Below are 24,172 nucleotides of genomic sequence, written 5' to 3'. Positions count from 1 at the left end.
ATATGTTTCTAATGAATTGAACAGTTTTAAACCTTTTTAAATGGTATTTTACATTCGATCAACACGGAAATTATTTGGTATTTCACAATGGATGTGTCAAATCAGTACAATTTGCTCCAAGAACTGTCAAATTTTGAAAACCGCGTATCTCCGAATCCGCGTATAAGAGGTACCGTGTATCTCGGGGACCGCCTGTACTGGGAATCGACTTCATGCAAGAGTATGAAAGAAATAGTTATACCGTCAGTTTTACGTGAGCGCCTATCGAATTTTTTCGATCGAAAAATGGTGCTGATGCCGATTATCTGTCAAATTGCATATAAAGTTTTATCAGCACGTTTGACTTCATGAAGTGCAGACACGGGCCTTAGTCGGGTCTCTGTTGAAGTTCTGGTCCTGGTTGCTAGTGATTTCCATATAGAGTTTAATACATTAAGTGATTTGGGAAATGGTAATATGACTTTTTGGTCAGTATTACGAAAAAATCTGTGATTTTCGGTAGGATAAATGAAAATTCGGTAGTTTTAGGGGGCTCATCTGTGAATCGGTAGGCATATCAAAAATCGGTAGGAATACAGATAAATCGGTATTTCTGGTCACTCTGTCGCCAAGGCCTGTCAAAAGCGTGTGTGTGTGCGAAGAGTTGTGCTGTTGCGTCTGTTCTCGCATGTGTAGTTGTGTGGCTATGTGTGTTTGATGTAAAGGGTGTGTATGGGCGGGGGTGGTTGAGGGAGTTGGGCGCGCGCTCGCGCGCGTATGTGTGTGAGAGAAAGAGAGAGAAAAACACATTAGAAATAGAAGAAGGATCTGAGAAAGTTTTGTCACTGGACGGGTGCGCTGGTTGGATGGGGGCCGCACAGCCAGCAGTGTAGCCAACGCGAAAACCCAAAGGGAAGCGAAAACGAGCGAGCGCACGCCCAAGGCAAGGCACGCAGAGGCTTGCAGAGGGGCAGACAATCGGTCCCAGTGCGCACACGGGTTAGCAGCGATCATTGTGTGGCCCACGGCGCCACGGGCACTGTCTTTGAGGGGCCATTAAGGGCCTAGTAGCCCTGCCTGTCACTCCGGACCCGAAACCCGTGTTGGATCTGTTTTTTGTTGGTGTTTTTTTTTCTTTCGCTTCAACCCTACCACCCCCGCATTCAGCCCTCCCTCCGCTGGCATCCCTTTTGTGAGTGTGGTAAAGTGCGCGCGGGGGGCGGGAGGGGCGGGTCCACATGGTTTCCCCCTGAGACGGGCGGGTGCGCAACAACAACAACAACAACGACGACGACGGTCACTCGGACGCGCGCGCACGATGGACGAGGAGGAAAGCCCGTTCCTGTCCGGATATCTTACCGTCAAGTCGCAGAGTGGCTTTTCATGGCGTGTCACCAAAAAGGTAAGCGAAATAGACAAAACACACACATACACACGCACCACAAACAGTGATGAGGAAAAGTCGAGGAAAAGTGAGGAAGAGTGTGATGTCGGATCGGCCCGCCGTCGCAGTTGTGGCCAACCCTCCCCCAATGCTAATGCTCGTCTATCCATTCTCTCTATTCCCCCGTCTCCTTCTCCCCCTGCTGCTCCCCTTCTGCTGCCGATCGACAAATCAGGTCAAATACTGTCAGCTGTTCAAGGCGAGCCGCCACGGGATCGAGCGGCTCGAGATTAGCGACGGCGAGCACGACAAAACCCGCCGGATCGTGACGCTCGAGAACTGCGTCAAGATAGTGCTGGACCAGCCGCCCCAGAACACAATCAACATCGTCTCGAAGACGGGCCAGATACAGCTGTACTCGCCGGACGAGGCGCTCGCCCGCCAGTGGACGAACGCGCTGCAGATCGTCGCGTTCCGGGACAAGTCCGGCCAGGGGGCGCCGCCGCCCCCGCCCCGCCCGAACACGATCGAGGAGGACAACGACCTCTACTGCTCGTCGTACAGCGAGGGCATCTACACGGTGACGCTCATCCCGACCGACGCCTCGATCAAGAACGGGCTCGAGCCGACGATGTACACGCTCGAGCTCGGGCAGACCGACATGCGGCTGAAGTGCTACGAGGACGAGAGCGTCACGGTGGCGGTGTGGCCGTACCGCTACATCCGCAAGTACGGCTACCGGGAGGGCAAGTTTACGTTCGAGGCGGGGCGGAAGTGCAACACCGGCGAGGGCACGTTCAAGCTGGACAACGCGAACCCGCAGGACATCTTCCGCTGCATGCTGACCAAGATGAAGTCGATGAAGCGGTTCATCTCGTCCTCGTCCGAGGCGGAGGCGCACGCGCTCAGCAGCCAGCTGTGCGCGGCGCTCGCAATGGAGCCGGGCTCGCGCAGCCCGCTGCCGGGCGTGCACTGCGACGAGAATATGGCCGCCCATCTGTCCTCGATCGAGCTGCTGCACGAGATGTCGGCACCGGGCGGCTGCTCGATCGGTGCGATCGCGCACCTCAAAAGCATCCCGACCAAGCCGCCGCGCAAGCAGCCGGGCGGTGGCGGCGCCCCCGTTGTCGAGCTGCCCGATCCAAAGCATGCGAACGTGTCGACGGTGTTTATCAAGAGCAATGGGCATACTAACAATAACAATAACAATAACTACAATCATATCAACAGTAACAGCGGCAACAATAGTGGCGGAACGACGCCGACCGGGCCGATCCGCACCGTGACGCTCGGCACCGCGCCCGATGGCGACGCGCGCGAACCGATGGTCGGAGCGGGCGTGGTGCTGGTGAGCGGAGCGAAAGCGAAGGGCGACCTGGACTACGAGTGCGTGAAGGACATTACCGACGCGTGGAAGCTGTACGGGCTGAACGAGGTGAAGCACACGGAATCGATGGTGGACGGTGGTGGTGGGCCGGTGGCGGGCGCCGTCAATGCAGCGATCGTCACCACTGTCACCGCTTGCACCACCACCACCAACACCACCACCTCCTCCACCACGACCGCCACCACCACCATTGGCCAGCAGGGCGCCTCCGAGCACGTGCGGCTCGAGTACGATCGGCTGGACTTTTTCCGCACGACCACGCGGCACCCGTCGGCCGACTACAAAACGATCGTCCCGATCCGGCTGTCCGGCGACGGTACGGGCGTCCCGTGCCCCGCCCCCCAATCCTCGGACGACTACGAAATCATCGGCGAACCGTCCCCGCCGCCGCCGCCGCTCCCACCGCTGGTAGCGGCGTCCGGCTACAGCGTCACGCTGCGCAGCCGCAGCCAGGAGGACGGCGGTGGCGGCGGTGCGTTCGACTATTCAGTATTCAGCGGCGGCGAGCAGGACGAGCAGCATCCGCCCTCTCCCCAGCACCCACTGCCCCACCAGCACCATCTCCACCATCACCATCTGCCGCAGCAGCAGCAGCCGCCGCCGCCGCGCAACAACATAACAGCCACGATCAACTATGCGACGATCAGCAAACCGAAGCGGGTTTAACGGCGGGACCAACGTGGTGCGTGGTGTTTGTTTAGCCACGGTTTACGGTTCCATTCGGTTTCCTTTTGTTTGGCCGTTTAGTTCAAACGATAAGGAAACCAACGCCACCGGCTGAGAAAATTGTTTTTTTCTTTTTCTTTTCTGCTCCTGGTTTTGTTTCGAGATGGGTTAAAATTGATACTGCTTACTATTTTTTCTTCTATCTAGTAAGCTGGTACACAAAATGTGATATGTTTGTTTTGTACTTTTTTTTTAATCTTTTTGGTATTGCCAACGGACCAAGAAAGGCGGAAAACTCGCGCACTGGAACACGCTCCCTCCGGAACCATTTTCTGGGGGAGTGGGATTTTTTTTTTTAAATTTTATCTCTGAACATTCCAATCTCAACAAAAAACACGCCATTCCCCGAAGCTAACGAAAAGGGCAGATGTTAGGGAAGTGAGCGCGAATCTGTTGCTGAACTGAACTGCTTGCGAATGCTCATACCGGTAGGAAGGAAGGAAGTACATCTGTCGCTGTGTACTGTGATTTGCAAAAGGTATTGTTTTATGTGGTTTTAGTTGTTTGTTGTTGTTGTTGTGTAGGCAAGCAAGAAAAACGGTGGCCCGCAGCATTTAGGGTGCAGTTAGTAGGCTCGCGCACAAACTCGATGCAGCATAGTGTGTAGAAATTGTTAGGGACAGCGTTAGAGCGTTAGACCGTAAGCAAGGCAACTGCCGCCAAGTGCCCATTTTTGGAAACATCCGCCCCCCAAGTGCCTATCGAGAAAGTAATCACTATAGAGTGTACGCGCCGTACACACAGACCCCGCATAGACCACGCACAGCAGAGAATTATTATAGTGTAAGAAACCAGCAGTACGGTATTCCGTAAACAAGCAGCGCGTAGCAGTTTACGGCAAGCAAGCAAAACGTTGTGCCATAGATGTTTTTGGCAGCCCATTTTTTTAAAAACCTTTATTACCTATACACTTGATAATAAGCGCCATTACGCGGTACTGACAATGAAACTGATCACGAAATAAAAAGGAACGCGACAGCGACAAGGATTTCCATTTTAAAGTACGAAAGTGATAATGAATGTTCCTCTTTTTCGTTTTTATTCGGCTCACTATATGGAGACAGAGAAAGAAAGCAAAGGATGCACCGCTGAGGCGGATTGGAATGTGGAGGACGGTCTCGGAACATGTTTTCAGATGGCACGATCGAATGAGTTTGTAGGGAAAAGGTGCAAACAGCAATTGAGAGGAGGGGGCATAGCAAAACGGTTTGTTTATGTGCTATGAATAAGATGGTTGTAACGAAATGATAGAATTAAACAGAATTTTAGGCACTCTGTTTAATGGGAACGAAGAACCGAGAGAGACAGAGACAGAAAGACATAGAATCATAGAAAACCGTCGTTTTAGTATTAGGTAGATTTGTATTTGCCTTATTCGTTGGTGCTATATCTAAGGTAAAGAAAATAACCGCAAATAAACTAGAGCTAAGGTGTAAATAAAGATCAGGGGTCGTCAACCCACATTTAAAAAACAATGAATCGGATTGATTTTTAACTGTTTATTTATTTGTTTATTTGAAATTAAAATTTGGTCGCCAATCAATCAGACTTAACAAAAAGTCTTACAATTAATTAGCTCAATTAATTCTAGCGAGAGTAGTTGCGGCAGTGGAATTTATTGTGGATATAATAGACAGGCAGTCCCTGAAATACACGGTATCTTTTAAACGCGTTTTTTTTAAATTAAACAGTTCTTTGAGCAAATTGCATTGATTTGACACATCTATTGTAAAATGCCAAATAATTTCCCTATTGATCGAATGTTAAAAACTATTTAAAAATGTTTAAATTTATTATATTTATTCAGAATCATATCAAACAATTAAATAATTGGCTAAAACTACTAACACCAATTATACGAAAATTAGTGACATTTTGACTAGAAATAACGAGTTTTCGCGTATAGTGGATTCCTATGGAAAAATAGTTTATACTACTGGTTCGAGGGTCGAAAAATATCGAAACAGAGTTTTGAATTAAATATTTTTACTGTAAAACAGGTATCTTTTGCACAAATTCGATGGAGCATGGTTTTTGAAGATTTTTGAAATTTAAAAAGAGCATAAAATATTTCAAAATATTAAAATACAGTGGAGCACTGTTTATCCGGCTGTTCGTTTATCCGTGCTGTTGAGAAATGACAGTTCAATACAAAGCTGACATTGCGTTTGAAGGAGGATATTTGAAATAACGGTTATCAGAGCATGTTAAACGGTTCAAATAAAAACACTATACTTTCCAATTTCAAATATCCTCTTTTAAAAACCGGAAAGTTAATAAAAACTGGTTAATTTTTATCAAAACATATGCTAAATTAAAAATAAATCCTTACCTTTTTTTTTAGAAATTGCATTTAGAAACCCATTTTTTACTTAACGGTTTCATTTGGAATTTAATTTAACGAGCAGCGCAAAAAAAAGATGAGTTCGCTAGTCAAACTTTGACGACCCCTGGACTAGATTGTACCTCGATTTATAAAATGTTTCGATTGAATTTGTGTTGCATCGCTGATCAAAGATGGCCCATCCTGTTCACAGTCGGAAGAAATGATCGTTTAAATCTTTTTTTTAGATTTCAATTTGTAGATGTTATACCATACAGGTTGAAAATATTTCTTATTGCTTTTTGCTTTTGTCTCCAGTATTTTAAGGTTTTAATTTTTTTTAATTAATTTTACCACATTTAAACTATATCTATGACTGTGTTAAATGTGTTCAATTCATTCGCAATTTACTCTGAATATTGTAACTGCCGCAGGCATTCATATTATTCGTCCGAAGTGAGAGGAACTTATTTTAAACAAACATTTTATTTACATTTAATTGAAATGAATCATTTACCGACCCGATGCGAATTGTAATTTGCACAAATCGCACCAACACACGTAGTGCGGCGAATGCGAAGAAGCAACAAAAAAATCCAAACCTAAATACGATTCCAGAGAGAGCGTTTGCCCCCAGAATCAACAACCAATAATGCTGTCGATTTTATTTACATTGCAAGCGCGCACGCGCAACCGCACACGGCAGCCGCCGACCGTACCGTTTTGACAGGCCTGCCGCGTTGAAAGTGCGCAGTCGGCCCGCAGTTCCTGGAAACAGCCACCCCTAAAACGGCGGCGATGGCGGCAGGAGGGTGCGCGCGTTGCAGAGCGGCCCAAGATGCGAATGAAAGAATTTTATCTTTGCTCGCTGTCAAACTAGCTGGCTACTGCTGTGGGAAAACAGAGACAGCGCGTGCATGCGCGAGCGAGTAGAAACGAGACACAGCGTGCTACAAGGGGCCTTAGCAGGGGGCAGCAAGAAGCAAGCAGTAAGGGCGCAGACGGAAAGGCTGAAAAGCAAGGGCAACAAAACGTCAAGAAACAGAGAGCACAAAGTTTGGAAGCGTGAGGATCGCGTCGCGTTGTGTGTGCGTGCTTCTTTTTGTGTGTTTGTGTGTGTTGTCTGCTGTTTCAATAGTTTTCGGACGCGACCAAGGGGGCGACAATTCGGGTAAAAAGGTCGACTGGGTGTGCAAAGGGAAAGTAACCAACTAACCAACCAATCAACCAACCAGCCAAACCCATCCACCTCGCATCGCTGAAGTTTGAAGCTCGAGTGTGTGCATGAACGCGTCGAGTATGGGCCGTGCACTGGGGCTAGCGTTCAGGGTGGCGATGGGCTGTCTGCTGCTGCTCGGCTGCTGGACGCCTGAGGCCACCGCCGCGACGGCGACATCTACGCTGTCCGGCATCTACGTCGATAATGGCGTCGGTCAGACCGTGCTGGAGGACACGCTCACGTACGAGGAGCAGCAGGAGATCGAGAACGAAATACTGAACCTGCTCGGACTTCCGGGGCCGCGGCCGGCCGTCCGCCATCTACATTCCTCGGTCGGGTAGGTGTACTGGCCGCGCGTTTGGTTGCATCGGTGCAAACGCTCCTGTGCGACTGTCTCACTCTCTCTCTGTCTCTCCGTGCCGTTCTGTGCTGATATGTTCGGTTTTTGTCTTCCTCCAGCAAATCTGCGCCTCAATTTCTGCTCAATGTCTACGATCAACTGCAGCAGGAGGAGAACGACGCGCCAGCCGGGGCTGGCCGGATACGAAAGGTTCGTAGCACTGACATGGACATCCTGATCACCGAAGCCGACAGGAAAGCGATTGATGAGAGTGATATTATAATGACGTTTTTGAATAAGAGTGAGTTTTTGAAACCCGTGCCTGGCCCGGAAGATGCCACCGCCTTCGGCTCGGCGGCGCTCGGCCTTACCGGGACCACTTTTCCATTCGCGTACCTCCCACGTTCTACTGACAAATCAACGTAAACGTAATGGCTAATCCAACCAAGTAGCTGGCTGAAGGACATGGATTGATATCTTAACACACACACACATACACACAAATGCCTACACACACACACACACACACACACACACACACACACACACACACACACACACACACACACACACACACACACATACATCCTCACAGCTAATATGACTAATAGTAGTCCACTAATTCTAGACGTTCGGAAGACATCGGTATGTCTCTCTCTCTGGAGTAGACAAGATCTCGCTATGGCTAATGCATGGGACCTAACATCTCGCTCCTTTACCACACTAATTAAACTCTTCGAGGGTTAAAAGACACCCAGTGGGAAGGTTCTTACAGTACAGATGCCTAACATCGGCAATGTCGGAAACTTACCCCTTGCTTTGCTGCATGTACTATAACCCGCCAGAGCGTACTGGATGTGTTGGCGCGTCGGATGTCTCACAGAGTATGGCAGTAGTATGGTTGTAGTCACTAGCATCCAACTCGGTGTAGCTCGGAATGTAACTAACGTAGCAATGGCGCAGTCTTGCTGTCTGGCAGTACCCGTGTAGCACGTACACTACTAACACCCCAACGTTTCTTCCGCGCAGACCATCACGGTTCGGAGATGCGGCACGAGAAGGGACGCCGCCTCTGGTTCGGCATCGCCAACATCGAGGATGACGTGAGCGTGCTGATGGCCGAGTTGCGGCTCTACCGGAAGCTGAACCTGAACAAGTACACCACCTACAACACGTCCCTCACCCTGACCGTGTACGCACTGACCGAGCTGAACGGGTAGGTTTGAGTTGCAGGCGGAAGGATCAACACAGTTTTCTGGAGTGTTTAGTGTTTATTCCTGTATGTTCCCGACTTCCAGCGAAAGTGAGATGACGGAAATCTCCAGCATGCAGCTGACGGGAGACTACGAGGGTTGGCTCGAGATCAACGTTACCGGTGCGGTCAATCTGTGGCTCAAGAACAGGCAGGCCAACCACGGTCTGTACATCGGCGCCTACTTTGGCGAACGGGTCGGTAAGTAACTCCCTGCGGAGTAGGGCTTCCTGTCACTGCTGTGACTACTGAACGTTGTCCCAATTTTTGTTTATTCCCCCCCCCCAATTGTACGTGGCAGAGCGGGAGGTCAAACTGGACGATGTAGGATTCGTGAGTGCGCGGGGCAGCGAGGAGTACCAACCGTTCCTGGTGGTGTACGCGAACAGCCAGCAGGTACGTTCACAGGCGGTAATAGACTCAACTCCCCAAAATTCCCATGTTATCCAGAGTTCGCATAATGTTGTGCTTTTGCTTGTCTGTTTGTTTGTTGGTTCGCCCACTGCCCACAGCAGATGATGAAGCCGATGCTGCAGCGGCACCTGACGCGCAATAAGCGCAGCCAGCCGGCGCGCAAGCGCAAGAACAGCAAAACCGACCACCGGCACCCGTTCCAGTACCACCCGACGTACGATCAGCACAAGAGCTGCCGGATCCAGCAGCTGTACGTGAGTTTCAAGGATTTGCAGTGGCATGTGCGTATCTTCTTGTGTCTTTTTGTCGTTGTTTTCATTCGCGCAAAACCAGGCTAACATTTTATGGCCCCAATTGCAGGAGTGGATTATTGCACCGGAAGGTTACGGGGCGTACTACTGCAGCGGCGAATGTAACTTCCCGCTGAACGCGCACATGAACGCCACCAATCACGCGATCGTGCAGACGCTGGTACATTTGAACCATCCGACAAAGGTACTAAACGGGGAGATGAGAGGGGGGGGGGGGGGGGGAACTTGAGCTGGAATGTTTGCTTCGAGCATTGGTAATCATGTTGTGTGGTTGTTTGCTTCCCCAGGTACCGAAGCCATGCTGCGCTCCGACTAAACTGATTCCCATCTCCGTCCTGTATCACATCGACGAGTCGAACGTGAATCTGAAAAAATACAAGAACATGGTTGTGAAAAGCTGTGGATGCCATTAGGAGCAGAATGGAAGGAGAAGAAGCCGTGGGCGATAGGGTAGATTTTCATTTTTGTAACAAAATACCCAAACACACACACACACATTTTGTAGGATATCTCACATGATATGAAGGAATGAAGCGGTCATACTGTCGCGAGCGTTTACCGGTCGCACGCCTGCAAACCACACGTGGAAATGGCGCTGGCTTGCGCAAGTGTTGTGCGCAACCTTCGTTGTTTGTGCGCATGCGAAAGGACCGTTCGCGAATTAGAGCTTAAGGGACGCGCGTCCAGGCAGGGCCCCGTCGTCGGGCTGGGTGGTGGCTCATCATATTATGCTGCACGAGTGCAGTATGCTTTCGTGTCGCTTGCTGTAACTAAACCGGTAGGGGCGTGCGGTCGTTGTGAGAGGTGTGCTGCTGCTTTCCCGTGTTGGTGCGCAATGCCATGTTTTCGCCTCGTCTAACATGGCAGTTGCTGCAGCAGGAGAGCAGTTTGAGAGAGAGAGCGAGCGATGCTTCTCCCCGCCCCATACGTCCTCGGTATGGAGCGTTTGGCGAGAGGAGATTTTGGGACCAGTGGACACTGAACGGCACCCCCACTGGCCGTCATTGCAGACATGTACATCACATAAGGAAAAGTATTAATTGGTTAAACATAATGGCAAATCGGAATCTCGGGCCAGAGTACATATACACGAAGGAATAAAAAAAAAACACACAGATAAAAAAAAGCAAGAAATGCAACGAATGTATATTAAACAAACTTATTTGATAATGCTGATCTACTTGTGTATAATATGCTCAACACTGAAAGCGAAAGTGGAAAAATCAAAATAAAGCTACTCATTTATTGTCGTAGTCGGTGGTGTTTATTTACTATTAGCAAAGAAGTAATACAGTGGAACCCCTCGTGACGAGTTTAATCTGCTCCAGCGACTCACTCGTTATGCGGGAGGCTCTTTTCCAAATGATTCTTATGATCGCAAATGTGGTGGTAAAAGGGGCATATTTGTATCTGAAAAAATGAATAATGTCTTCATAATGCTAATCATTGGGAAGATATCTGCAGTACACTATTTCTTCTGTCAGTAGTTTACTTTAGTAGTTCTTGTCGTTACTATTGCTGCTGAAAAAGTGGTCGATTGTTTTAGTCTTTTATTTTAGAGATCACGCAATATATATATCTTCAATCGAAATGCACTCCCGAACATTCTTGCGCTTCATCGGCAGCAGACGACGCTCCCAGCACAAGCACGGGCACGTCAACCGAAGATATTTGCAACATTTTCGCTGAACGTTTCTACGATACCTTCTCCAACTCTAGATCCCACGGCGATTTCATGGGCTGTATCCCGAGCTTCATTATCAGTAGATGCTGTTAGTCTCTAGCACCTGTATTAATACACATCGATAACAAGTCTCTGAGATCCGGTATTTTCCCACGCTCATGGAAGTCCTCGTGGATGGTACCAAAATTTAAAAAAATTATCGCGGTATCTCACATCACTCTGTGCGGAATCAACAGCTTTTGGGCTTCTGCTTTACGGTCCTATGCTCTCTGCCACATCGAATTACATTATGGATACCCAACACGGGTTCGTACCCAAACGATCAGCTAGTTTCTGCAAACGTAATCTCCACTCCGGCGGTCAAGTCGATGCCATTTACACAGATCTCAACGCTGCTGTCAACCTCATCTCACACGACATTTTAATCGTCAAAATTGCAGGCTTAGCGGTTAAAAAGTTAGCGGTTTCGGAACAAATAGATAAATGGTTGCATTCCTACCTCACAGAACGCTCATACAAGATCAAGGTCAGCGATCATACATCTAGAGATGTGCTTGGCACCTCAGAGGTGCCTCAAGGTAGCAATTTGGACCCGTTGCTATTTGTTACTTTGATCAATCCATCGGGATCTTGAAGATCCTACAGGAATATATTTAATAAACTACACAAAACTTCTTTAGATAGGTTTGGGTGGGTGTGTTCCGCTATAAGACATTTTCAACTAGACTTTTTTTTTTTGTTTTCAAATAAGTAAGTTTCATCACATTTGAAACATGCTTCAGCGCAAATAAGATAATTAAGAATTGTGATACAATTCTAGGCATGTAATCTACAATACACTTGCACACCACATTTGTAGTCATATATAGAAATTCCTACAAGTGGCAGCAATTGGCAGGGGAAACTATCGCATTCGTAGTCAGCAAGAGCAAGTAGATCCAGAAATACATGCTAGAAAACACTAGCAAAAAAAACACGCACTTGGGCTTCACACAATTATACGACACTGTTTTTCCTGACAACAGATTTACGAAGCTTAGTATCAAAGATCTTATTTGCCTGAGTCTGATAAGCAATATTAAAGAAATACTCAATGTTTCCCGACCTTGCTCTTAATATCACATCGGCACCAAAAAACGCATCAGGAACACAAACTATGTTGTTCGTTATGTGACATTTTACTTGATAAGAGAGGTATTTGTTGCGCATTTAGGTTTGCTCGTTTTGCGAAAAACTCGTTTTAAGGGGTTCTACTATATTTTATTTCAATAATAAAAAAATCAACCTGCTTGACCTAATTAGCAGGGAAATGCTGCAGAAATAGTCCTGTATAAAAAAAAATGAAAATAGAAAAACCCATTAATAAATGACAATAAAAAAAACATAATTTCATGAACAAACCTCATACGTTAGCCACGTATATTACTCTTTTTTCACCGATGTACTCACACGAAACATGTAACACACAAACAGGTAGGGAAGGGGTCAGACGGTAGATGAATTTTTAAACGAATATAAAATAAAATTTTATTCACCTTACACTTTAGAGAACACAATCGATTCAATAGACAATTACCATAATTCGTTAGCGAACAATCTGGGATTCTGCTGCTTTTTGTTTCTATTTGTACGAAGAATGCGTGCGCGCGCGCTTGTGTGTACGATGTTTGTATCATTCAAGTTTACATACATATATAAGTGTTGTGACCTACGTGTAGGCAGAATGTGTCGCAACCCGCCGAAAAAAAACGGGAGTGCTTATATCTCGAGTACTACACTTGCTTTGCATCGTTTTGCTTTTCTTTGTTCGTTAAAGTACAACGGTAACTCTAGCTACGGACTCAGCGAGAAAAATATACTCATATGTGTGTTTGTATATATCTTTATATATATATAATGTGTGTGTATATAGATAAACGTATAGTATTAAAATATTTAGCATTAGTTGCACTAATCGAGCGTGCCTACTAGAGTTCGATTTTTTTTCTTGTTTGTTCTTTTGTAAGTGTGTTTGTAAATCATATAAATAAGAGCATAATTGCCATTTTTGTGTGTTTCATTTCTTTGAAAAGAAATAAAAAAAGCATCAAATCTATCGATGCGTTTTGTTTTTGGCTTTGGGGGAGGACGCGGATTACTACTAATACTACCATATTGTGTTAGTTCGCCCGCAGCACAGGCTGGCGGGTTTTGTGCGCTGTCAAACACTGTTCAGTTTTAAAAATACACCTAATAAAACGATTCGTTAATGTTAACTAGGAGACGGATTAAGACGGAGAAGAAACGTGGTTAAGTATTATTTATCGTTTACGATTAAAAAACAAACAAAACAAAAAAAACTAAAAGCTTTGTCATGGCCATTTGTTGTTATAAGATCTACATCGTAGGGATTCGTTTTCGTTTCGTTATTTAGTAAATAGGTGTATGTATATATGTACGTATGGATACTAGCGATGGGTAAACCGATAACGCGCCTAGAGTGGATCCAGCTGCGACCGCTCAGAACCTCTGCCGGAGTGCACTCTGACATCGATTCTGGCAGAAAGCAAGATCGGTCCAATCGACAAAATACCTAAATTCACCCTTCGCTAAAGGATATACACCTATAAATATGCATACGACGAGGGAGACATATAAAAAAGAGGAGGGAGAGAATCATAATAAAAAAAGCAAACTGTCAATCGATGACCGATTTTGGCTTGGTTTGCTGCTGCTGCTGCTGCTGCTGCTGCTGGCACTGCTTCTCCCCTTTTAGTGCTTGTAGTTATCGTTTCGGCGGATCGCGCAACACAGTAGCAGGGAAAGTATCAACGTCAGCAACTCGATGCCGACGATCGCCGCACCGACGTAACAGATCAGCTTGATGTTATCCTGTACCGCCTGCACCAGCTTTTCCATGCAACCCTGCCGAGGAAAAAAAAAGAGGGGAAAGAGAGAAAAGGTACGTATAAGTAAAATTAAGTATGCATCATCGCGTTGAACTTCAACAGTGCAGGCACGCAATTCGCAAGCCGATACAGTGGGGAAAATTTGCACATGTGCAGTTTTGAGCTTGAGTTTAAAAATATTTTACTATTTAGTGTTTATTGGACGACCTTTTCAAGCTGAAAAAATCTGTTGATTGAAAATTTGTTGTTAAATTGAGCACATTTTGGCTGGAAGAATCGTTATTTTTTCATAAAAGAAAATTTCTATACCCTTTTAGACCAATATTACAATAAATTAATAATTCTTCCCGAGTCAAAAAAAAAAACTAAGAGGCTTGCTGGAAGATGTGATAACTGCTAAGTATAAACCTTGACAATTAAATTCTATTGCAACAATTGCAAAGTATTTGCCAAAAAAGGAAGATTTTAGAGCAATAGTGAAATACAGTTGATTGTACCTTTGAAAAAAATTAACGAATTTCGTTACTGTTTGGCAATTACATCAATGACACGAAATATGAACCTTCAGTAAAATGATGATAAGTCCCACATCCTCTTACCATGACAATGGATTGAGAGGAAAAAAATATCACAAGGATACCTTAATTTACAAGATACAGTGACATCTCTTATTTATGTAGTCTCTTCAAGATGAATTGTTTCTTTGATCATTTTGACGGTCGCGTCATATTCCACACATTTTATGTTTCTTTAAGATAAATATCTCCCTAAGGTGAATCCCTAAGGTTAAATTCTCTAAGTTGTGTATTTGACAGCCTAAATTTTCTGAGATGAATTTTGAAAGACAGTCCACAAAAATATTGGTTCAAGAATGCCAGGGTTTTCCCTTTGATTTTTTGTAAACTTCATAGCATTAAACCTTAATTAGTTTTTCTCATCATATATATCTCTCTAAGCTGACGGTCTCTTGCAGATACGCCTTAGGGAGATTAAACTGTACTACAATACAAAAATGTGTCAATATCACGAAGTTACTATATCATCCATAATAGATTGGAGCGAGCGTACAACATAGTTGACACTGTCCCTCATTAAATTTGCCATCCAGTTTAGGTGTGGGTCGTGGAAAACAGCTCTCTGAGTACGAAATAGGCCATTTGGCAAATCAAATTAGTCTACTTATTCAAAGATCTGCGAAAGTTATTAACAATTATCACATTGATCCAAATGCTTATGACCAAAGGAAGTCTACGGGGCGCACAGAAAAACTATCCGTGAGAGATAAACGAAGAATAATCAGAGCAACTTCGAACTCAACAAAAGGATGTCTGAGAATCAAACGAGAACTAGGAATAAATATAAGCAAAACAACAGTGTGGCGGACACTCGATAAATCCTCTGATATTGCAAAAGAAAAAATGAAGAAAGTTCCCCATCTAAACTGCATCCTAAAACCGCCAGAATAGAATTTGCTTCCGAACAAATGACGTTGAAAAGGGAATGACGTAAGTTTTCGTGATGTGGTATTGAACATATTTTAAACTATATATTGATTGTAGGTCTTTATTTGATGAAAAAAAAAAGTTCAATGTTGATGGACCAAACCATTATTCTCACTAATGGCCAGATTCGCGATATGAACCACGGTATTTTTCAAGACGTAAATTTGGAGGCGGTTCTGTTATGATGTGGGGTGCATTTAGTAGCCATGGAAAATATGATTTGGCGATTGTTCCAACACGAATAGACAGTGGTACTGATCACCACATCATAGGCAATTATTTGAAACCTCATTTGAACATGAGCAACGACAACCAGTGGATATTCCAACAAGATAATGCCTCCGTACAAGTCAGCAAGAAAGCAAAGGATTACCTGGAAAGTATGCAAATTAATACTATGACTTGGTCAGCCGTTTCTTCTGATCTTATTATAGCATTGAGAACGTCTGGGGCATTTTACTTCGAAAAGTATATGAAGATGGGAAATATTATAAGACCGTACAGCATTTGCAAGTAGCGATTAGAAATGCCTGGCGAACCTTGCCTGTTCAGCCTTTGCTAAATCTTATCGATAGTATGCCAATGCAGATTTTTCAGGTGATCAACTGTAATGCAGGATGAACTGATCACTATATTTAAATAAACTTATCAAGTGAGTTATTTTCCATTAGTTTTCATTCAAATACTGAAGTGAGACTATCATTTTGAAACGCCCCTAATTCAAGTTTTTTTATTATCACCAATATTTCCAACATTTTTGTGACTTTTTATCAGGCAAAAGTTCGTTCAAACGCATTGGGAAAAGGTCGGTATCGGTTAACATTGAGCATTTCTTTAATGCTGCTTATCGCTCAGGCAGAGTTTCGATTGCTTAATATAAAACTATTGTTAGGAGGAGAAGTTCCGTGTAGTACTGCACTGTTAGAGGTACATTTACGAGTGTTTCTTGCGTTTCAACATTAAGATTTGATCAACGTATGATCGGCCAATTGCTGCCACTTGGAGGAGTTTTGACTACAAGTGTGTTGTAGATTTGATGACAATGAATTTAATTATCAAAATCTTAATTCGTGCTAAAGAATATTTGCCACAAATATATTTTCAATATTTTGAAAAAAAGTCTAGCAGGTGAACAACAAACTCCGATAAAAAAAATCGTTTGTTATTTTGCAGCAATGCCTGACTAAAAATTGTTTCCTCTTATGTCCGCAAGCACGCTGCGGCTCTACACAGAAATCACGTGTACGATCGAATTGAATTTGTCCATTTTGGAAAATAATTTAAAGAAAGCTGATCATTATTATTGAACAAAGACAATACTGAACTACAAATACTGTCCCAAACATACTATATGAAGTCAATTTACATTCTTTTTTCATATGCGTTTATGCCCTTTTTTGCACATTTGCGGTTCTGAAACCAATTATTTCCCATTTCATAAAAATCATTTGGAAAAGAGTTTCATTTTCGTTTTAGAATTAGTAATTAACAACGCAATACTGTTTTTTGGGATGTAATGAATACATTATTCAGTTGAAAAAAATTGGCGGGCTAAAAAATATAGTCCCCACTGTACAACGAATGAAAGTAAGAGACGATCGAAGTGAAAAAAGGTAAGGTACTGGTGGAAGGCTATAAATACAATAAGCGGAAATGACGCTTTTTTATGATCTTAGCTTCTTAGTCGATTCGGTTGGTAAGCCGAGTTTGCTTGCTACTTCCACCCTCCCCAAAGACTGCGTGTACACACGTACATGGGCGATATGTATGGATTGCCTCATCCAGAAAACCCGTGGAGGTACTATTTTTAGCGCACACTACATATTGTTTAGCGGACGCCCCATGCACATGCCCGCCCGGGTCTCCCAGCGCTCGCTCGAATTAAACTCGACTGTTTAGCGCGTCGGAGGGAGGGAGAGAATTTATTAAAAAAGAGAAACAAAGTAAACAAAATACAACAACCCGTTCCCGGGGCTAATAATTTCCACCGGGCCACCGATGTGGTCAGAGCTTTGTTTTGTCTCGTGCATTTGGCTCGTGTAAGCATTTGAGCCACCCGCCCCTTCCCCGCTATACTCACATCGGCGAACAGATGCGGCTGCTTCTTGGTCGACGCCAGGAACTCCATCTGCGTCGCCTTTTCGCACTGCTCGGGCGTAATGTTGGACACGCAGCACGTTTCCGGCACCTTGTAGATGGTTGGTTGATTGGAGATCTCGATGCTCGGTGTCGGCCGCTCCGCGTTGTTGAACGCGCTTGATTGCCAGTCGTTTGGTCCCTCGGCCCCGCAGCACTTGTACTGTTGCAAGGAAAGCAAAAACCAAACAAAAATGCATCATTTTATAACCAGTTTGCGTCTTGCTGTGTGCAGTTGCTAGTGTATGTGTGTATGCGAGAGAGAGAGACAGTGCAACGGTGACTCAAAAATGTGACCAAAAATAAAGTCGCTTACATGCTTCTGGATCGCATCAAGCGTGGCGGTGCGCATGGGAATGACGCCGTACTGCGTCTGGACCGCTTCCTTCACCGCCGACCGGACCACGTTGTCCAGCTTGTCCGAGTTTTGGAACGCCCAGGCACCGGCGGCCAGCTCGGCTACGAGCACCATCAGCAGGCAGCAGAAGAACTGTACGTGTATGTGCGGGTGGTGCGCGTTTTTCACGCGAATGGAGCGGTAGGGAGAAAAGTTGAATAAAAAAAAATATTTAAAAAATCACGTCACGCACGCAGTCAGCACCACCCTTACCGAAGTGAGCATCCATTGCGATTCCTTAAATGCACCGCAGCAGCCGAGGAAGGCGACGACCAGCATCAGCCCACCGACCACCAGGAAGATGTACAGCCCGATCGTGTAGTTCGTCTCGTTCTGGGTCATCGATATCAGGAAGGTCGGATCGGACAGCATCCAGATGGCGAGCGACACGATTAAAAATCCGACGACCTGCAAAAAAAAAAAAACCCACAGCCCCGGGCGGGCGACAGCCGATTAGAATGGAAGAACGAGGGGACGCGTTCCGGCCACCAGCGCGAGCCACTCACCCAGAACAGAAGGTTTACCAGCACCACCAGGTACTTGACCACGGAGCAGCAGCCCTTGATTGCCATTTCTGCGTGTGATGGGAGAGATTCGTTGATTGAGATTCGGTGGGATACGCGAGCGCGGCGCTTCGAACGCTTATTCTATCGGATGGGCTGTATGTACGGCGCACCCAGCTTGCATATGCTGGGCAGATGTTTCGATTATGGTTCGAAAATAATAAAAGAAAAGCCACACACGCCCGCACAAACACACAGACACACACACACACACACACACTTGGGAGGAACAGTGTCGTTTCCCTGGCGCGCACCAAATTTGTTAGCTGATTGTTGGTTTTTTTAGGGGAGTTTGCGTTTTGCTTCTACTTTTTCCTCTTTCTGCTGGTTCGTTTTCCTTTTCGTTTGGTTCATCTGACAGCGCGACGCGATCTGTTGACAGTACGTAGGGCAATGAGAAGTTAAGGTGTGCGTACATTCATAACCAAGGTTAATACAATTGTTTGGCAGCAGCTGGTTCATTTTTTTTTACAAATAGTTAATGCTTCAGACAACATAGTTTAGTAGGAAATGGATTACAATTTGAAATTGTGTGCAAAAAGGATCATTAAAACAATACTATTATGATAAGTGTTGTTCTTCTTTTTCACTGGCAAAACAATTGGAATTTGAAGGCTAGTGATGGGTGGATCGATCCGAACCTGCCGGACCGGAACCGTACGGGACTGATCTAAAAACACACTCTTTTCTTTCTTCTGATTACTTAATTAGGTTCAACAGTTTTAAGGAATCTACGAGCTACTGTGCATTCAACAGGTTGATACGTACACAAATCAGAAACCGTACTCTTATGAACCTACTGAGCTCATTTAACCGTAAAGTTGGCAACCAGATTTACACACGTAAGTTGGCAACCGGCATACCCGGGTATTCCACACGTTTTAACGCAAAAAATTAACGATTTTCATAGGTAAACAATGCTTTCTATATTTTAATGCTTTAAGCAAGTAATGCCGACCATATATTCTCTTCTATTTCATTTATTCATTAAGTTTTTTTATTTTATTATAAAAATAACGGTCAAATTGAAATTAGGAATCGCTTGAATATGACTGAGCGTTTCTACATACAGGCGGTCCCCGAGATACACGGTTATTGGGGACCTAAAACGCCCGCAAAATACCGCGTATCTCGAATTTCCGCGTAAGTCGAATCTCGTGATTTCCAGCCAAAATTTCACTAATTTTCGTGCAATTTTGCAAGTAGGGGGTGGTTTTAGCCACCAAATTAATTATTTGATATGTTTCTAATGAATTGAACAGTTTTAAACCTTTTTAAATGGCATTTTACATTCGATCAACACGGAAATTATTTGGTATTTCACAATGGATGTGTCAAATCAGTACAAGAACTGTCAAATTTTGAAAACCGCGTATCTCCGAACCCGCGTATAAGAGGTACCGTGTATCTCGGGGACCGCCTGTACACCGAGACTGAAGGTGAGAGATGGCTGTGAGAAAATTGACAATCGGTTTCTCACGCCGGTGTGTGTAGAAGCTCTGAAAAGCGCCGAGATGAGACTTTTAAAATGATGTTGAAAAAATCCATTTTAATCGCTAACCCAAATAACCAGAATTGCTTAAGCAGCTCATTTTGGCACGCTAAAGATCGCTGCTCTAATTCGCCTTTTGCAGTAGATAAACAGCATCAAAGTTCTATGTGGGTCTTTCAAACAGCGCCTAAGCAGCTTCCTTATGCCACGATGCCAGGGATTATTTTTCTTTGTGTTTTATTTTCAAGCAAGCGTCATCGATGAAATAAACAACAAGATTTGTTTCGTTTAAACACATATGTATATTTTTAAATCTTTTGTATTGATAAATTACACAAAATTTTACACAATTTACTGATAATTCACAATCACTTCACTCAATATTCATTCTTCAATTCACGAATCTAACTTGTGCAGCAGCAATGAGATTATTGCCGGCGTCCGTCTTTGACACTTTGACAAGAGCCACCTTGAACCGATGACATGCATTAAAAAGCTATAAAGTTCCACCAAGTTCAATACCCTTTCTTAACAAGCCTTCAAGTTCCATCATGAACCCTACACACAGTGCTAATCAGCCGCAACGTTCCAAAAAGTACCATGTGCCTGTTAAAAAGCTCCATAGTTCCGCAAAGTACCGTCTATCTCTTAATCAGCCACAAAGTACGAGATCGGATCGATTTTTCGTTAAACAGCCCTAAATCAGCTACAAAGTACGAGCTGGCTATTTGGGAAAATGAAATCAAAAAAGTTTCTTTTACTTTTTAATAATATTTCTACGATTGTTAGACGGCAAAAATGCAAACTATAATTGATCGATCGCTATAAACTGCCAATTCATTTTTTTCTCAGCTCCATCGTTCTTTGCATGCCGAGGAGAATTCTCTCACCGAAAATACTGTCAGTCGCTGTCAAAGCATGCTGTCAGTTATTTTCTCAGCTGCTTGCTCGGTGTATGTAGAAACGCTCTAAAGAGTTACTGTATAATGATGAGTTTGGTTTCAGCTCCGAGATAGAATTGGTATTATTAATAATTAATTTATTAATTAATATATGAATATTAACTTAATAATTATGTATTAATACATAATATTAATTCATATATTTATTAATTATTTATGTATTACAGTGGAGCGCCGATTATCCGGGCTCTTCGGGACTCGACCTCGCACGGATAGTCGAATAACACGGATAATGAGTCAAAGTATTTTTTTATAACAAAATCCTGGTTTGTTTTTGAAATTGATATTATGTTTTGGTAACACCTAGCCAGTTTTATAAACTTCATGTTTTTCCGATGCGAATATTTGAAATGTGCCATGAATTATAGCGCATTTTGTGATGACAAAATGCTCTCCTACCCGTTATTTAAAATATCCTCTTGAGCAATGTCATCTATGTATTGAACTGTCATTTTTTAACAGCACGGATAAACGGACAACCGGATAAAAGGTGCCCGAATAAACGGCGCTCCACTGTAATTAATTATCTACTAAATTTCCTACGCTATTTCCTAAGCCGATTCCTACGCTAATTCCCAAATAGCCAGAATTGCTTAAATAGCTCATTTTGGCACGCTAAAGATCGCTGCTCTAATTCGCCTTTTGCAGTAGATAAACAGCATCAAAGTTCCAGGTGTAGCGCCTAAACAGCTTCCTGATGCCACGATGCCGGGAATTATTTTTCTTTGTGTTTTATTTTTAATCAAGCGTCATCGATGAAATAAACAACAGGATTTGTTTTGTTTGTGTGCATCTGTCTATTTTCAAATTCCTAATACAGTAGAACGTCGATTATCTGGGGGCGGATTAACCGTCGGGCGGCTTAACCGTGCGCATAAATGTGACAGCTGTTCAAACATACGGCGAAAATTTGCAGCTACAGTCAAGTAGGCAATAAATTTTTTGTGAAACTCTGTAGTGTCTAGTGGTATTTTCGAAATTCATTTTTGTTTATGAACAGTTGTTAAACCTATAGTTATTGATTAAAATATTATTCTACTAACGATTAATCGATTATTTCGATGTGAATTAATCATAAAACTAGTGAATTTGACAATTTTTATATGAATTTGACAGTTTTTGGACGATTATCCGTGCAAATCGATTAACCGGCAACCGTCCGGTCCCGAGGTGACCGGATAATTGACGTTCTACTGTATTCATAAATTACACAACATTTATCACAATTTACTGTACAATCACAATTACTTTCTTTCCCTTCTTCAAAGAACTAATCTAACTTGTGCAGCAGCAATGAGATGATTGACCGCGTTAGACTTTGACAATTTGACAAGAGCCACCTTGTACCAATGTCATGCATTAAAAAGCTATAAAGTTTCACCAAGTTCGGTACGCTTTCTTAACAAGGCTAAACAGCCGCAAGGTTCCAAAGAGTACCGAGTGCTTGTTCAAAAGCCCATAGTTCCGCAAAGTACCGTCTATCTCTTAATCAGCCACAAAGTACGACATCGGCACGATTTTTTGTTAAACAGCCTCAAATCAGCTATAGAATTCAAGCTGGTTATTTGGGTTCCTACGCTGCACTGCGGGTGGTTTGTAGACTGCAACTGGTTTTGTATCGGTTCCAGGCCTGGAACAGGTCCAAATATCATTTCGAATCCGAATCAGGAACAGTTGCAGTGACAGTTATTAAACAAATAAAATTGGGGAGCTATGTATGGTTCAGTATGAGTTCATGATCAGTTTTAGGATCGTTATGGGCTCTGCATCAGGTCCAGGTCCTTTATGGGTTTTAAGTTCAGTTTTAAGTTAAGTTAAAGTTCGAGGACCGGAATAGGTACATGGTCGGTGTCGTGATTTTGCTCATTTTTACAATTTTATTTTTCCGTTTGCACTTGCCGATCTTTCCTCTACGCAATTAATCACAAGACTGCCTGAACTCCTCCTGGCAGATTCTGCATGCCGCGCTTTTTTGTTTTCGCTCGCTTCTCTCTTGGTCTCTTTCCTTTTGTTTGGTCTCTCTCTATCTCTCTCTCCATCTTTCGCCTTATTTCAAATTTCTATGCGCTGCCCGTTAGGTAATACAGTTTCCTCCCGTCTCCTATTTTCTGACCTTTCCGCGACGCTTGGATATTTAATTCCTGCTATACGCCTCTCAACTCCTACAGTCGGGCCCAGGGCTGGTATGGCTACAGTGTCGGTTCCATGTTCGGTATGGAATCAGTATCAGTTTCAGGACCGGTATAAGTTCATGATAGGTTCCAGGACCGGTATGGGTTCAAGATCGATTCCAGAACTAGTATGGGTTCATGATAGGTTCCAGGACCGGTATGGGTTCATAATAGGTTCCACGACTAGTATGAGTTCATGATCGATTCTAGGATCAGTATGGGTTCATGATCCGTTCCAGTACCGGTATGGATGCAGGATAGATTCCAGGACCGGAACGGGTTCAGTATCGATTCCTAGACCTACATAGGTTCAGTAACCAAGTTCAGGACCGGCATTATGGGATGAGCAGTTTTTGAACCAGAAAAGATGATGAGGCGGTTTCCAATGACCGATCGATGACGACCGATAGTTCATTCTGTGCAATGATTCACCGATGATCAGGTTTTTGGTTCATTTTTAGCCAAACTTTGTCCACTGGCGGACCGTTGAAATTCATATTTGTTCATTTCAGAATCATTATAGTTATACTGGATTCAGGACCAGTATGGGTATCATCATAAGTACCTCATTTTAATTGGGTTTTGTGACCATTATTTCGAGGTACAGTAAAGGGAATCTTTGAAATTTAGCACTGTAACATGGCCAAATTAACTAATTGAATGAATTAAGGAGTTAGGAACGAGGTTCTGGAGCGGAACAACTTGGGTATAGTCTTTCTCCTAGCTACGCATATTCGAGAAAAATGAATTTTTAATGTTGACAGTGGGGTCCTTTCCGTTTTAAGTTGATAGGCTGAAATTTCAGCCTGTCAGCTGTTTGCATTGTATAGCAGTTTTCGAGCAGCTATCTAAGTGAGTATAATATACAGGTAGGCTTATCCCAAGGTGTATGAGTTTAGAAGGCTGATTCTTATCGCTTCTGCTTCTGAATGAAGATTTTAAGAATGTTTTGAGTGTTCGTCAAGCCTCCAGAAAGCTCGTTGGAGCATAAGTTTTCACCCATCCTGTCAAAAAGTGATTTTTGGTTTTTTTCAAATTTGGT

At 43.9% G+C, this 24,172-nt stretch overlaps 3 protein-coding genes across 5 annotated transcripts; 2 read left to right on the top strand and 1 right to left on the bottom strand.

Moving 5' to 3' along the window:
• Positions 1 to 621: 621 nt before the first annotated feature.
• Positions 622 to 4,485, top strand: LOC1277336 (uncharacterized). Its single transcript, XM_316790.5, has 2 exons — positions 622 to 1,381; positions 1,599 to 4,485. Exons 1-2 carry the CDS (start codon positions 1,298 to 1,300, stop codon positions 3,414 to 3,416), a joined length of 1,902 nt encoding a protein of 633 aa, XP_316790.5. The 5' UTR covers positions 622 to 1,297; the 3' UTR covers positions 3,417 to 4,485.
• A 1,999-nt stretch (positions 4,486 to 6,484) lies between these two features.
• Positions 6,485 to 10,588, top strand: LOC1277335 (protein 60A). Of its 3 annotated transcripts, none has more exons than XM_061661632.1 (9): positions 6,581 to 6,970; positions 7,035 to 7,355; positions 7,478 to 7,659; positions 8,388 to 8,574; positions 8,657 to 8,811; positions 8,912 to 9,006; positions 9,126 to 9,305; positions 9,385 to 9,519; positions 9,623 to 10,588. In XM_061661632.1, exons 2-9 carry the CDS (start codon positions 7,084 to 7,086, stop codon positions 9,746 to 9,748), a joined length of 1,332 nt encoding a protein of 443 aa, XP_061517616.1. In that variant the 5' UTR covers positions 6,581 to 6,970; positions 7,035 to 7,083; the 3' UTR covers positions 9,749 to 10,588. The 3 variants fall into 3 exon arrangements, with proteins under 3 accessions (XP_061517610.1, XP_061517616.1, XP_061517601.1); XM_061661617.1 differs by having other exon boundaries at positions 6,650 to 6,970; positions 9,123 to 9,305; XM_061661626.1 differs by having other exon boundaries at positions 6,485 to 7,355.
• Positions 10,589 to 12,516: 1,928 nt separating this feature from the next.
• Positions 12,517 to 18,895, bottom strand: LOC1277333 (CD81 protein). Its single transcript, XM_316787.6, has 5 exons — positions 18,449 to 18,895; positions 18,156 to 18,350; positions 17,862 to 18,035; positions 17,490 to 17,708; positions 12,517 to 13,923 (listed from the first exon to the last, which is right to left on the bottom strand). Exons 1-5 carry the CDS (start codon positions 18,512 to 18,514, stop codon positions 13,771 to 13,773), a joined length of 807 nt encoding a protein of 268 aa, XP_316787.2. The 5' UTR covers positions 18,515 to 18,895; the 3' UTR covers positions 12,517 to 13,770.
• Positions 18,896 to 24,172: the final 5,277 nt, after the last annotated feature.

Source organism: Anopheles gambiae, chromosome X (assembly GCF_943734735.2).
Source record: "Anopheles gambiae chromosome X, idAnoGambNW_F1_1, whole genome shotgun sequence".
Classification (NCBI taxonomy): Eukaryota; Metazoa; Arthropoda; class Insecta; order Diptera; family Culicidae; genus Anopheles; species Anopheles gambiae.
This window is presented reverse-complemented; position numbering and strand designations above follow the sequence as displayed.